Genomic DNA, 14233 nt, shown 5'->3' with positions numbered 1-14233 from the left:
TGTCTCCAGTTGTTGTGATGACGTGCGACTGTTAGACCGAGCCGTGCTAGCAGTTTCCCCCTGTTTCTAGTATTTGTGCTAAGCTAAGCTAACAAGCTGTACTAAATCGTCTTTACGTCCACGCCTTGCTGGTTCTAACTGTTTCTAGTTCGTTTGACCTTTATTATCTTAGTTTATATCGTTCTGCTGTGGAAGCAGATTCAATAAAATACTGTAAATCTCTTGTTTCATGGACACAAAGTTGTTCTTGAGTTTTGATCAAATTAAATACAAACGTTTTAATAAGAACCAACATTACGAGACACTTCAAATGGAAACTTCATGGTGTTGATCTGTGTGTGTGTTGATCTGTGTGTGTGTTGACCTGTGTGTTGACCTGTGTGTGTGACCTGTGTGTGTGACCTGTGTGTGTGACCTGTGTGTGTGTTGATCTGTGTGTGATCTGTTTGTGTGTGTGATCTGTGTGTGTGTTGGTCTGTGTGTGATCTGTGTGTGTGTTGATCTGTGTGTGACCTGTGTGTTGACCTGTGTGTGACCTGTGTGTTGACCTGTGTGTGTGACCTGTGTGTGTGACCTGTGTGTGTGTTGATCTGTGTGTTGATCTGTGTGTGTGATGATCTGTGTGTTGATCTGTGTGTGTGTTGATCTGTGTGTGATCTGTGTGTGTGACCTGTGTGTGTGTTGATCTGTGTGTTGATCTGTGTGTGTGATGATCTGTGTGTGTGTTGATCTGTGTGTGACCTGTGTGTGACCTTTGTGTGATCATTGTGTGACCTGCGTGTTGACCTGTGTGTTGACCTGTTTGTGTGCTGATCTTTGTGTGTTCTGTGTGTGTGATGATCTGTGTGTTGACCTGTGTGTGACCTGTGTGTGTGACCTGTGTGTGTGTGTGACCTTTGTGTGTGTGTTGATCTGTGTGTTGATCTGTGTGTGTGATGATCTGTGTGTTGATCTGTGTGTGATCTGTATGTGTGTTGATCTGTGTGTGTGTTGATCTGTGTGTGATCTGTGTGTGTGACCTGTATGTGTGTGTGACCTGTGTGTGTGTGTGACCTGTGTGTGTGTGATCTGTGTGTGTGATGATCTGTGTGTTGATCTGTGTGTGATCTGTGTGTGACCTTCGTGTGATCTTTGTGTGACCTGTGTGTGACCTGTGTGTGACCTGTGTGTTGACCTGTGTGTGTCTCTGTGTTGACCTGTGTTGACCTGTGTGTGTCTCTGTGTGTGTCAGTGTGCACTGTCCCCCCCGGGCCTGTGACCGTGGCAGAGAACCTGACGGCCGACGTGCAGCTGGTGCAGATCCTCTCCGGAGCCGACGTGCTGCTGACGCTCAGCGTGAACCCGGAGGATCTGTTCTACCTGCAGGGAAACGTGCTGATGGTGAAGAAGGGCGTCGACTTCGAGGTGATGTCATCACTGCTCGTTTATCACAAAGCTTCAAACTGAGCATGAAGCTGATTCTCATTTTCATTTCAGTCTTTGTCCAGTACAACTCTGGTGGTGTGGGTTCAGTGCAGCGGAGCCGGATCCACGTCCGTGAGTAACCGTCACACGCTAAACACGCTAAACTCGCTAAACACGCTAAACTCGCTAAACTCGCTAAACACGTTAACTCGCTAAACATGTTAAACACGTTAAACACGCTAAACACGTTAAACACGTTAAACACGTTAAACACGCTGAACACGCTAAACTCGCTAAACATGTTAAACACGTCCTACACGTTAAACACGTCACACACGTTAAACACGCTAAACACGTTAAACATGCTAAACACGTTAAACACGTTAAACACGTCAAACACGTTAACACGTCAAACACGTTAAACATGCTAAACACGTTAAACATGTCACACACGTCAAACACGTCACACACGTCAAATATGCTAAACACGTAAAACACGCTAATTACGTTAAACACGTTACACGCTAAACACGCTAAACACGCTAAACACGCTAAACATGTTAAACACGTTTAACACGGTAAACATGTTAAACACGTCACACACGTTAAACACGTCAAACACGTTAAACACGTCACACACGTTAAACACGCTAAACTCGCTAAACATGCTAAACACGTTAAACACGTCAAACACGTCAAACACGTTAAACACGTCACACACATCAAACACGTCACACACGTCAAACATGCTAAACACGTAAAACACGCTAATTACGTTAAACACGTTACACGCATAACACGCTAAACTCGCTAAACATGTTAAACACGTTTAACACGTTAATCACGTCAAACACGTCAAACACGTCAAACACGTCAAACACGTCAAACACATTCAACATATCAAATACAAACACTAAATCATGTGAATTTCTCTAAATAAACCAACAGGTGAATGAGTCTGTTGAAGTTCTGGTGGAAAATGTGAACGATAATCCTCCGAACTTTGCACAAAACCACTTCGTCATAGAAGTGAATGAGGTGAGAAGTGTGTGTCTCTCTGTGTCTGTGTGTGTGTGTGTCTCTGTTTGTGTGTGTCTCTCCGTGTCTGTGTGTGTGTGTGTCTCTGTGTGTGTGTGTCTGTGTGTGTGTGTGTCTCTGTGTGTGTGTGTGTCTCTGTGTCTGTGTGTGTGTGTCTCTCTGTGTCTGTGTGTGTGTGTGTCTGTGTGTGTGTGTGTGTCTCTCTGTGTCTGTGTGTGTGTGTGTGTGTCTGTGTGTGTGTGTCTCTGTGTGTGTGTGTGTGTGTGTCTCTGTGTGTGTGTCTCTCTGTGTCTGTGTGTGTCTGTGTGTGTGTCTCTCTGTGTCTGTGTGTGTGTCTCTCTGTGTCAATCAATCAATCAATCAATCAAGTTTTATTTGTATAGCCCACATTCACAAATAACAATTCGTCTCATGGGGCTTTAACATTGTGTGACATCCTCTGTCCTTAACCCTCAACAAGAGTAAGGAAAAACTACTAAAAACCCTTTTCACAGGTAAAAATATGTAGAAACCTCAGAGAGAGCCACATGTGAGGGATCCCTCTCTCAGGACGGACAGAAGTGCAATAGATGTCAGGTGTAAGAAAACATCATCAGGATTTTTAGCAGCATCCATTAGGCTAAACATTTTTCAATACTATGTGTCAGGCAGTCCCGCTGCAATCACAGTCTCTGGCCAGCAGCAAGACCACGATCCAGCATCAGGATGGGATCCACTATAATCCACAGTCATTGTCCACCGCCGCCAGTTAGAATCCATTATCAGCTGCCGCCTCGGTCGTGGTCCCTCATCATCCGATGCCAACGCGACAAAGGATCCTCCATTACAACGACGATCAGCTGGCACGATACAGAATCCACCGAACTGGATCCACCATTGCGACCTCCGACACGCGATCCACAATCATAATCCATGGTGCGGCCACAGCTGTGGCCCTGCATCCGCGGGCGCTAAGGCACAGAAACTCCGGGAAAAGGGGTCAAGTTAGTAACATGTACTGATCAGATAAGAATTATCTTGATGTGATAAATATGGAGAAAAGGAAGGAGAAGCAGGAAAGAGAAGCTCCGTGTGTCTTGTGTCATAAATTCCCTGTGCGTCTTAGCATCATCAGGGGTTTTTGCCATTTAATCAAATTTGGAACATCGCACAAATTAGCTCTAACTATAAGCTTTATAAAAAAGGAAGGTTTTGAGTCTACTTTTAAACGAACAGAGCGTGTTCGTGAGCGTGTCTGTGTGTGTGTGTCTCTCTTTGTCTGTGTGTGTGTGTGTCTCTCTGTGTCTGTGTGTGTGTGTGTCTCTCTGTGTCTGTGTGTGTTGTTCACAGCTGTCACATGACTCCCTCAGCTCACAGCCATTAACTCCAGCGTGGCGTTGATCGAAGCTTCGGACGTGGACTCGGAGCCGCTCTTCTATCGTCTGGAATCTGCAACAGTAAGATCGTCTCCTCCCGAGTTATTAGTGTCAAATGTTGGAAGACATCATAACAAACATCAGTCCTTTATGTTGTATTATTATAAAACATGATGATATGAACTGCGATCTTTTCTCTCCTCCACCAGGACAAATATTTCCGTCTGGAAAACATCAACTCTCCAAAGATCCTTGTGAAAAGTCTCCTGGACCACGACGTGGTACAGAAGATTTCTCTGGTTCTCCACGTCCAGGTACGACAGAGACAACAACAACAACAACATGCATGTGGCGTCTGTGTCTCTTTGACCTTTGACCTCTTTGTTCCAGGACACGTTCAACGGCTCGGCCTCCAACAAACCCTTCTTCACGGCCGTGGCCACGGTCACGGTTCACGTGAAGGACGTTGACAACCGGCCTCCGTGGTTTCAGCCGTGTCTCAGGACAAACGTGGGAATCGCCAAACTGTGCGTGAGCAGCGGCTACCGAGGGAAAGTCAACCTGACGGAGAAAGAGGTGAGACTTGTCCCCCGGCTCCTCTGGAGGAAGGGACTCGGCCCGAGGACGCACTATCTGGACTAACTGGGGCGTTGGGTCCTTCTGCAGATTGTCCTCGGAGACGTTTCACTCGTCTCACGTCTCGTTCCCCACGAAGAACCAAAGACTTTATTGGGTTTTCAAATAGATGGAAAAGAAAATCTCATAAAAAACCCTTTTTTAAAAGCTTCTTTAAGCTTCACCCTGTTCACTGGTTAGTGAGTCGGTTAGTGAGTGGGTCAGTTAGTTAACGAGTTAGCTAGTGTATGCATGGTTGAGTGAGTTAGTTCATTAGTTAGTTGGTTGGTTAGTTAGTTAATGAGTTAGCTAGTGTATGCATGGTTGAGTGAGTTAGTTCATTAGTTAGTTGGTTAGTTAGTTAACGAGTTAGCTAGTGGATGCATGGTTGAGTGAGTTAGTTCATTAGTTAGTTGGTTAGTTAGTTAACGAGTTAGCTAGTGGATGCATGGTTGAGTGAGTTAGTTCATTAGTTAGTTGGTTGGTTAGTTAGTTAATGAGTTAGCTAGTGTATGCATGGTTGAGTGAGTTAGTTCATTAGTTAGTTGGTTAGTTAGTTAACGAGTTAGCTAGTGGATGCATGGTTGAGTGAGTTAGTTCATTAGTTAGTTGGTTAGTTAGTTAACGAGTTAGCTAGTGGATGCATGGTTGAGTGAGTTAGTTCATTAGTTAGTTGGTTGGTTAGTTAGTTAATGAGTTAGCTAGTGGATGCATGGTTGAGTGAGTTAGTTCATTAGTTAGTTGGTTAGTTAGTTAATGAGTTAGCTAGTGGATGCATGGTTGAGTGAGTTAGTTCATTAGTTAGTTGGTTGGTTAGTTAGTTAATGAGTTAGCTAGTGGATGCATGGTTGAGTGAGTAAGTTAATTAGTTAGTTGGTTAGTTAGTTAACGAGTTAGCTAGTGTATGCATGGTTGAGTGAGTTAGTTCATTAGTTAGTTGGTTAGTTAGTTAATGAGTTAGCTAGTGGATGCATGGTTGAGTGAGTTAGTTCATTAGTTAGTTGGTTGGTTAGTTAGTTAATGAGTTACCTAGTGGATGCATGGTTGAGTGAGTAAGTTAATTAGTTAGTTGGTTAGTTAGTTAACGAGTTAGCTAGTGTATGCATGGTTGAGTGAGTTAGTTCATTAGTTAGTTGGTTAGTTAGTTAACGAGTTAGCTAGTGGATGCATGGTTGAGTGAGTTAGTTCATTAGTTAGTTGGTTAGTTAGTTAACGAGTTAGCTAGTGGATGCATGGTTGAGTGAGTTAGTTCATTAGTTAGTTGGTTAGTTAGTTAACGAGTTAGCTAGTGGATGCATGGTTGAGTGAGTTAGTTACTTGGTTGGTTAGTTAATGAGTTAGCTAGTGGATGCATGGTTGAGTGAGTTAGTTCATTAGTTAGTTGGTTAGTTAGTTAACGAGTTAGCTAGTGGATGCATGGTTGAGTGAGTTAGTTCATTAGTTAGTTGGTTAGTTAGTTAACGAGTTAGCTAGTGGATGCATGGTTGAGTGAGTTAGTTCATTAGTTAGTTGGTTAGTTAGTTAACGAGTTAGCTAGTGGATGCATGGTTGAGTGAGTTAGATCATTAGTTAGTTGGTTGGTTAGTTAGTTAATGAGTTAGCTAGTGGATGCATGGTTGAGTGAGTTAGTTCATTAGTTAGTTGGTTAGTTAGTTAATGAGTTAGCTAGTGGATGCATGGTTGAGTGAGTTAGTTCATTAGTTAGTTGGTTGGTTAGTTAGTTAATGAGTTAGCTAGTGTATGCATGGTTGAGTGAGTTAGTTCATTAGTTAGTTAGTGTGTGTGATTTGGTGCAGATTGATGATTTGAAGGGAAAGTTGGCTTTTTACTGACTGATGTTCTAGTTGCATCTTTAATTATTATTCTCCACTAATATTTCCTCCCTTCAGTTTTCAGCTGTGTGTTTATTGCTGGTATTTCAATCAGAGGTTTTGACGTCACTCGTCGTCTTTAATTGAGTTTGTGGGTTAAAACGTTTCTTTCTTCCGCCGTTCAAGTCCAAACACTTGATGTGACCGAGGGACTGGAAAGTGTGAATGTTGTCTCATGTTGTGTTAATCCAGACACGTGCACGTTTAGTAGGTTATGAAATGAAATGTCTCAGTAGGTGAATTCCCACGTGATGCTTCTCCTCCTCAGGAGGGGCCGTTAGTGCTGGAGCCGGGGCCGGTGTTCGCCCGGGACGGAGACAAGAACCGGAGCGAGCAGATCAGCTACAGGATCCTGAGAGGTCAGAGTTCACATCTCAGATCAGATCAGCTGAGGACCAGAATCCAGAGGTTTTCATGTTTCAGCAGAATCATGTTCAACTTCTTCAGTTGGGAAAACGTAATAAAAGATTGTCACAGGGTTCTTCCTTCAAACTTTCTCACGTGAAGGTTCAAAGAGTGAAAAAACCAGTTTCCTCAGTCGGATCCGACATGAACATGAAATATTCAGTGTTTTATTTCTTATGACTGAGAAGTTTCTTCTTTCTTTGATGTTCAGGAAACGAAGGAAACCTTTTCCAGATTGATGAAGACACAGGAAACATCACCATGACCAAAGCTGCTGATATCATCGGACCCATAACTCTCACTGTTCTGGTGAAGGACTTGATTGTGTACTTGTGTGTTGTTGGAGTTTTATCCTGGTATAAAGGTCTCGTGAACCTGACCACGTGTCCACGTGTCCTTCAGGCGTCCCAGGTGACCAACAGGGACCAGTTTGCTGTGACTCAGGTGACCATGGAGGTGATGAAGAGGAGCAGGAACCCTCCTCGCTTTGAGAAGGAGCGATACGAAGCATTCATCTACAGCAACTCCGTCCCTGAGAGCATGATCCTCCGGGACCGCAGCACCAACCGGCCCTTCAGGGTCCGGGCCCGGGACGAGGACTTCGCCGCCGTGAGCGCTGCCTGTCGATAGAACTGACACTTCATACAAGAGTCTGTGTGTTTCTGTCCTGAATCACTGTGTGTGTCTGTGTGTGTCTGTGTGTGTGTGTCAGGGTTTGAATCCAGATGTGAAGTACGAGGTTCAGTACAGCAGCTACGTCAACGTGACGTCCGACGGCTTCATGATCCTGAAGAGAGTCGTGAAGACAGAATCTTTCGCCCTTCAGGTGACTGACTCACACAGAGAACAATGATGTGTGTTCATTTCTCACAGAAATGTGTTGAAGTTCAATCAGTTGTGTAACTTCCTGCAGCTCCGAGCAGTGGATTCGGCGACGGGAGAGTTTGGCACCGCGGCCGTTTCCGTCCAGGTGATCCCAGGTCAGAACATCACTCGTCTGCTTCTCAGAACATTCTGAACATCAGTTTCCTTTGGACTCACTGAGCCTCTCCTCGGTAGCCGTGGCAACCCCGTCTCCCTCCAGCGTCGGCTACCGGCCGGGCGACATGGCGCTGCTGGGGCTGGTGATGGCGGCTCTGCTGGTGCTCTGCCTCATCGTGATTGGCTTCCTGATCTCCCGCTTGTGGAAGGGAAACGACAGCGTGGACAAGTTATGTGAGGTCAGTCAGTTTCCATCCGACCAATCACATCCGACTTGTGACCAGCAGCGACGCGTCTCTACTTCCTGTTTGAAATGTTTCTGTCGGACGCGTCTTCGTGTTTTTACACTTTGTTGCTGATCAGATGAAAACAGAGAAACAGTCACAGAGTTTCAGGAAGCTGCTGCTGGAACTGGACTGGTTATTAATCTGACTGGTTATTAATCTGACTGGTTATTAATCTGACTGGTTATTAATCTGACTGGTTATTAATCTGACTGGTTATTAATCTGACTGGTCATTAATCTGACTGGTTATTAATCTGACTGGTTATTAATCTGACTGGTTATTAATCTGACTGGTTATTAATCTGACTGGTTATTAATCTGACTGGTTATTAATCTGACTGGTCATTAATCTGACTGGTTATTAATCTGACTGGTCATTAATCTGACTGGTTATTAATCCACAGACAAGAGCTCATTAGCTGCTGTATTAACTCCCTCTCTCTCTCTTCTGTATTAACTCTCTGGGGCCTCTCTCTCTCTTCTGTATTAACTCTCTGGGGCCCTCTCTCTCTTCTGTATTAACTCTCTCTCTCTCTTTCTCTGTAGTATTAACTCTCTCTCTCTCTCTCTCTCTCTCTCTGCTGTATTAACTGTCTCTCTCTCTCTCTACAGTATTAACTCTCTGGGGCCTCTCTCTCTCTCTTCTGTATTAACTCTCTCTCACTCTCTCTCTGCTGTATTAACTCTCTCTCTCTCTGCAGTATTAACTGTCTCTCTCTCTCTCTGCAGTATTAACTCTCTCTCTCTGCAGTATTAACTCTCTCGCTCTCTCTTCTGTATTAACTCTCTGGGGCCTCTCTCTCATCTGTATTAACTCTCTTCTCGCTCTCTCTTCTGTATTAACTCTCTGGGGCTCTCTCTCTCTTCTGTATTAACTCTCTTGGGGCCTCTCTCTCTCTACAGTATTAACTCTCTGGGGCCTCTCTCTCTTCTGTATTAACTCTCTGGGGCCCTCTCTCTCTTCTGTATTAACTCTCTGGGGCCTCTCTCTCTTCTGTATTAACTCTCTTCTCGCTCTTTCTCCTGTATTGACTCTCTGGGGCCTCTCTCTCTCTCTTCTGTATTAACTCTCTTGGGGCCTCTCTCTCTCTTCTGTATTAACTCTCTGGGGCCTCTCTCTCTACAGTATTAACTCTCTGGGGCCTCTCTCTCTCTTCTGTATTAACTCTCTGGGGCCTCTCTCTCTTCTGTATTAACTGGGGCCCTCTCTCTCTCTACAGTATTAACTCTCTGGGGCCTCTCTCTCTACAGTATTAACTCTCTGGGGCCTCTCTCTCTTCTGTATTAACTCTCTGGGGCCTCTCTCTCTACAGTATTAACTCTCTGGGGCCTCTCTCTCTTCTATATTAACTCTCTGGGGCCTCTCTCTCTCTTCTGTATTAACTGGGGCCCTCTCTCTCTCTGCTGGCTGTATTAGCTCTCTCTCTCTCTCTCTACAGTATTAACTCTCTGTGGCCCTCTCTCTCTCTCTCTCTACAGTAATGACTCTCTGGGGCCCTCTCTCTCTGCCTTATTAACTCACTCTCTCTTTCTCTGCAGTATTAACTCTCTCTCTCTCTGCAGTATTAACTGTCTCGCTCTCTCTGCAGTATTAACTCTCTCTCGCTCTCTCTGCAGTATTAACTCTCCCTCTCTCTCTCTCTCTTCTGTATTAACTCTCTGGAGCCTCTCTCTCTCTACAGTATTAACTCTCTGGGGCCTCTCTCTTCTGTATTAACTCTCTGGGGCCTCTCTCTTCTGTATTAACTGGGGCCCTCTGTCTCTCTGCTGTATTAACTCTCTCTCTCTCTCTCTCTCTCTCTCTGCTGTATTAACTCTCTGGGGCCTCTCCCTCTCTCTCTGCTGTATTAACTCTCCTGGGGCCTCTCTCTCTCTCTGCTGTATTAACTCTCTGGAGCCTCTCTCTCTTCTGTATTAACTCTATGGGGCCTCTCTCTCTTATGCATTAACTCTCTGGGGCCTCTCTCTCTCTCTGCTGTATTAACTCTCTGGGGCCTCTCTCTCTCTGCTGTATTAACTCTCTGGGTCCTCTCTCTCTCTTCTGTATTAACTCTCTGGGTCCTCTCTCTCTCTTCTGTATTAACTCTCTGGGGCCTCTCCCTCTCTCTCTGCTGTATTAACTCATTTGGGCCTCTCTCTCTCTCTCTGCTGTATTAACTAATTGGGGCCTCTCTTTCTCTACTGTATTAACTCTCTGGGGCCTCTCTCTCTCTTCTGTATTAACTCTCTGGGGCCTCTCTCTCTCTTCTGTATTAACTCTCTGGGGCCTCTCTCTCTCTCTTCTGTATTAACTCTCTGGGGCCTCTCTCTCTCTCTGCTGTATTAACTCTCTGGGGCCTCTCTCTCTCTCTGCTGTATTAACTCTCTGGGTCCTCTCTCTCTTCTGTATTAACTCTCTGGGTCCTCTCTCTCTCTTCTGTATTAACTCTCTGGGGCCTCTCCCTCTCTCTCTGCTGTATTAACTCATTGGGGCCTCTCTCTCTCTCTCTTTCTCTACTGTATTAACTCTCTGGGGCCTCTCTCTCTCTCTCTCTGCTGTATTAACTAATTGGGGCCTCTCTCTCTCTCTCTTTCTCTACTGTATTAACTCTCTGGGGCCTCTCTCTTTCTCTACTGTATTAACTCTCTGGGGCCTCTCTCTCTCTTCTGTATTAACTCTCTGGGGCCTCTCTCTCTCTTCTGTATTAACTCTCTGGGTCCTCTCTCTCTCTTCTGTATTAACTCTCTGTGGCCTCTCCCTCTCTCTCTGCTGTATTAACTCATTGGGGCCTCTCTCTCTCTCTCTCTCTCTCTGCTGTATTAACTCTCTGGGGCCTCTCTCTCTCTGCTGTATTAACTCATTGGGGCCTCTCTTTCTCTACTGTATTAACTCTCTGGGGCCTCTCTCTCTCTTCTGTATTAACTCTCTGGGGCCTCTCTCTCTCTTCTGTATTAACTCTCTGGGGCCTCTCTCTCTCTCTTCTGTATTAACTCTCTGGGGCCTCTCTCTCTCTCTGCTGTATTAACTCTCTGGGGCCTCTCTCTCTCTCTGCTGTATTAACTCTCTGGGTCCTCTCTCTCTTCTGTATTAACTCTCTGGGTCCTCTCTCTCTCTTCTGTATTAACTCTCTGGGGCCTCTCCCTCTCTCTCTGCTGTATTAACTCATTGGGGCCTCTCTCTCTCTCTCTTTCTCTACTGTATTAACTCTCTGGGGCCTCTCTCTCTCTCTCTCTGCTGTATTAACTAATTGGGGCCTCTCTTTCTCTACTGTATTAACTCTCTGGGGCCTCTCTCTCTCTTCTGTATTAACTCTCTGGGGCCTCTCTCTCTCTTCTGTATTAACTCTCTGGGTCCTCTCTCTCTCTTCTGTATTAACTCTCTGGGGCCTCTCCCTCTCTCTCTGCTGTATTAACTCATTGGGGCCTCTCTCTCTCTCTCTCTCTCTCTGCTGTATTAACTCTCTGGGGCCTCTCTCTCTCTCTCTCTGCTGTATTAACTCATTGGGGCCTCTCTTTCTCTACTGTATTAACTCTCTGGGGCCTCTCTCTCTCTCTCTGCTGTATTAACTAATTGGGGCCTCTCTTTCTCTACTGTATTAACTCTCTGGGGCCTCTCTCTCTCTTCTGTATTAACTTTCTGGGGCCTCTCTCTCTCTTCTGTATTAACTCTCTGGGTCCTCTCTCTCTCTTCTGTATTAACTCTCTGGGTCCTCTCTCTCTCTTCTGTATTAACTCTCTGGGGCCTCTCTCTCTCTCTCTGCTGTATTAACTCTCTGGGGCCTCTCTCTCTCTGTCTGCTGTATTAACTAATTGGGGCCTCTCTTTCTCTACTGTATTAACTCTCTGGGGCCTCTCTCTCTCTTCTGTATTAACTCTCTGGGGCCTCTCTCTCTCTTCTGTATTAACTCTCTGGGGCCTCTCTCTCTCTTCTGTATTAACTCTCTGGGTCCTCTCTCTCTCTTCTGTATTAACTCTCTGGGGCCTCTCTCTCTCTCTGCTGTATTAACTCATTGGGGCCTCTCTCTCTCTCTGCTGTATTAACTAATTGGGGCCTCTCTTTCTCTACTGTATTAACTCTCTGGGGCCTCTCTCTCTCTCTTCTGTATTAACTCTCTGGGGCCTCTCCCTCTCTCTCTTCTGTATTAACTCACTGGGGCCTCTCCCTCTCTCTCTACAGTATTAACTCTCTGGAGCCTCTCTCTCTCTCTACAGTATTAACTCTCTGGGGCCTCTCTCTCTCTCTTCTGTATTAACTATCTGGGGCCTCTCTCTCTCTCTGCTGTATTAACTCTCTGGGGCCTCTCCCTCTCTCTCTTCTGTATTAACTCTCTGGGGCCTCTCTCTCTCTCTACAGTATTAACTCTCTGGGGCCTCTCTCTCTCTCTCTGCTGTATTAACTCTCTGGGGCCTCTCTCCCTCTGCTGTATTAACTTTCTGGGGCCTCTCTCTCTCTCTCTTCTGTATTAACTCTCTGGGGCCTCTCCCTCTCTCTGCTGTATTAACTCTCTGGGCCCTCTCTCTCTCTACAGTATTAACTCTCTGGGGCCTCTCTCTCTCTCTGCTGTATTAACTCTCTGGGGCCTCTCTCCCTCTCTGCTGTATTAACTCTCTGGGGCCTCTCTCTCTCTCTCTGCAGTATTAACTCTCTCTCTCTATGCAGTATTAACTCTCTCTCTCTCTCTGCAGTATTAACTCTCTCTCTCTTTCTCTACAGTATTAACTCTCTCTCTCTCTCTGCAGTATTAACTCTCTGGGGCCCTCTCTCTCTCTCTGCAGTATTAACTCTCTCTCTCTCTCTCTGCAGTATTAAGTCTCTCTCTCTCTCTCTCTCTCTCTTCAGTGCCTTGGCCCCTGTCTGAAGTCGGGCCCCCCCCGCTCCGGGAAACGGGACTCCCTGCAGTTCACTAACGACGGCTTCCAGACCGAGGCGGAGCAGAGCCGTGGGGGGGGCACCCGGCGCTGGAGCAACATCCTCCCCAGACGGAGCACCTTCCCCCAGGCGCAGGGGGGGCGGAGCCACCACTGCTCCTCCTGCGGCGTCCACAGCAACCACGTCCCCAAGGGGAGCCCGGCGGGGGGGGGCCGGAACGGCCGGGGGGGCGGGGACGAGTACGGAAAGAGGCTGCTCCTCAACAGGCAGAGGAGGAAGGAGGGCCAGAAGACCGTGTGGTTCAAAGAGAGCGAGGACTCGTCGGACATCGAGGTGGAGATCATCCCGGACAGCGTGGGCCGGGTGGAGGAGGAGCTGGAGGAGGAGCTGGAGGAGGAGGGGGAGGGGCAAGGGGAGGGCGTGGTCAGAGACCCGGCCGCCCCCCTGAGAAGCTCTGAGGACGAGCAGGAGAACCAGAACACACGACCCGGTGAGGAGCAGGACTGTGGAGTCACCAGCTCAGAGAAGGAGAAGCAGGAGGGCTGACGGCAGAGGTCAGAGGTCAGAGGTCGAACTGGAGTCAGAGAACTCAGCTGTTGGTTCTTCTCACTTTCTGGAGACAACAGGTCTGAGTCCAGGGAGAAGCTTCACATCCCTGGGAACTGTGAGCGTGGAGAACCAGGACCCTGAGGCGTCTTCTCCTGTGAGAACCTGAGCTTCACTCTTTGAATCTCAGTGTCGGTCGAATGTGTCGTGTGAAGTTATAAGTGTGAGTTTCAGATCCGGACCTTTAGAGCAACATTACACAAGTGGAAACCTTAAAGAGCTTCTTTAAAAGACTGTTTCTCATCTCGTTCTCCAGAAAACTGCGTCCTGACATGTTGTGTAGTTAGAGTGTGTAGTTAGAGTGTGTGTAGTTAGAGTGTGTAGTTAGAGTGTGTGTAGTTAGAGTGTGTAGTTAGAGTGTCTGTAGTTAGAGTGTGTGTAGTTAGAGTGTGTAGTTAGAGTGTGTGTAGTGAGAGTGTGTGTAGTTAGAGTGTGTAGTTAGAGTGTGTAGCAGCAGCAGGTTGTCGGGTCCGACTCGTTCACAGCAACATGTGAGGAGGGGCGGAGCCTGTGGGGGAGGGGCGGGGCCTGTGGAGCAGCAGCAGGTGGAGAGATCAGTGTTTCCAGCTCCTCATCACCAGGAGAAGGTTTCAGGAGAACATCTGGATCTTCAGGTCCACAGCAGCTGTAATGTTGCTCTAAAGGAAAACGAGGGTCTTCATCATAGTGTTGGTCGTTGTTTCAGGACAATTTAATAATCAGACGGATTCTAAACAACCTGTTAACTTGGGGACGATGAAGTGAGTCCTCGTCGGTTTGGCTGTTCGATAGTTTCAGGTGAACTCGGTTTTACCGAACTGACCCTGAAGTGATCGGGGGGGAA

At 46.6% G+C, this 14233-nt stretch overlaps 1 protein-coding gene across 1 annotated transcript in view; it reads left to right on the top strand.

Annotated features, from left to right (window-relative positions):
• The window catches only part of cdhr5a (cadherin-related family member 5a), a 15940-nt gene extending 2165 nt beyond the window's left edge, over window positions 1–13775 (top strand). Inside the window, exons 2-14 of the mRNA XM_061068506.1 lie at window positions 1232–1404; window positions 1477–1536; window positions 2353–2442; window positions 3792–3878; window positions 4007–4111; window positions 4188–4373; window positions 6552–6642; window positions 6900–6997; window positions 7091–7297; window positions 7401–7514; window positions 7602–7668; window positions 7748–7908; window positions 12775–13775. Coding sequence (XP_060924489.1) covers window positions 1232–1404; window positions 1477–1536; window positions 2353–2442; window positions 3792–3878; window positions 4007–4111; window positions 4188–4373; window positions 6552–6642; window positions 6900–6997; window positions 7091–7297; window positions 7401–7514; window positions 7602–7668; window positions 7748–7908; window positions 12775–13350 — 2015 coding nt within the window. The 3' untranslated portion in view covers window positions 13351–13775. The remainder of the gene's footprint in view (window positions 1–1231; window positions 1405–1476; window positions 1537–2352; window positions 2443–3791; window positions 3879–4006; window positions 4112–4187; window positions 4374–6551; window positions 6643–6899; window positions 6998–7090; window positions 7298–7400; window positions 7515–7601; window positions 7669–7747; window positions 7909–12774) is intronic.
• Window positions 13776–14233: the final 458 nt, after the last annotated feature.

This window comes from Limanda limanda, chromosome 3, assembly GCF_963576545.1.
Source record: "Limanda limanda chromosome 3, fLimLim1.1, whole genome shotgun sequence".
Taxonomy (NCBI): domain Eukaryota; kingdom Metazoa; phylum Chordata; class Actinopteri; order Pleuronectiformes; family Pleuronectidae; genus Limanda; species Limanda limanda.
Note: the sequence above shows the minus strand (reverse complement) of the source record. Positions and strands in the feature narration are given on the sequence as shown.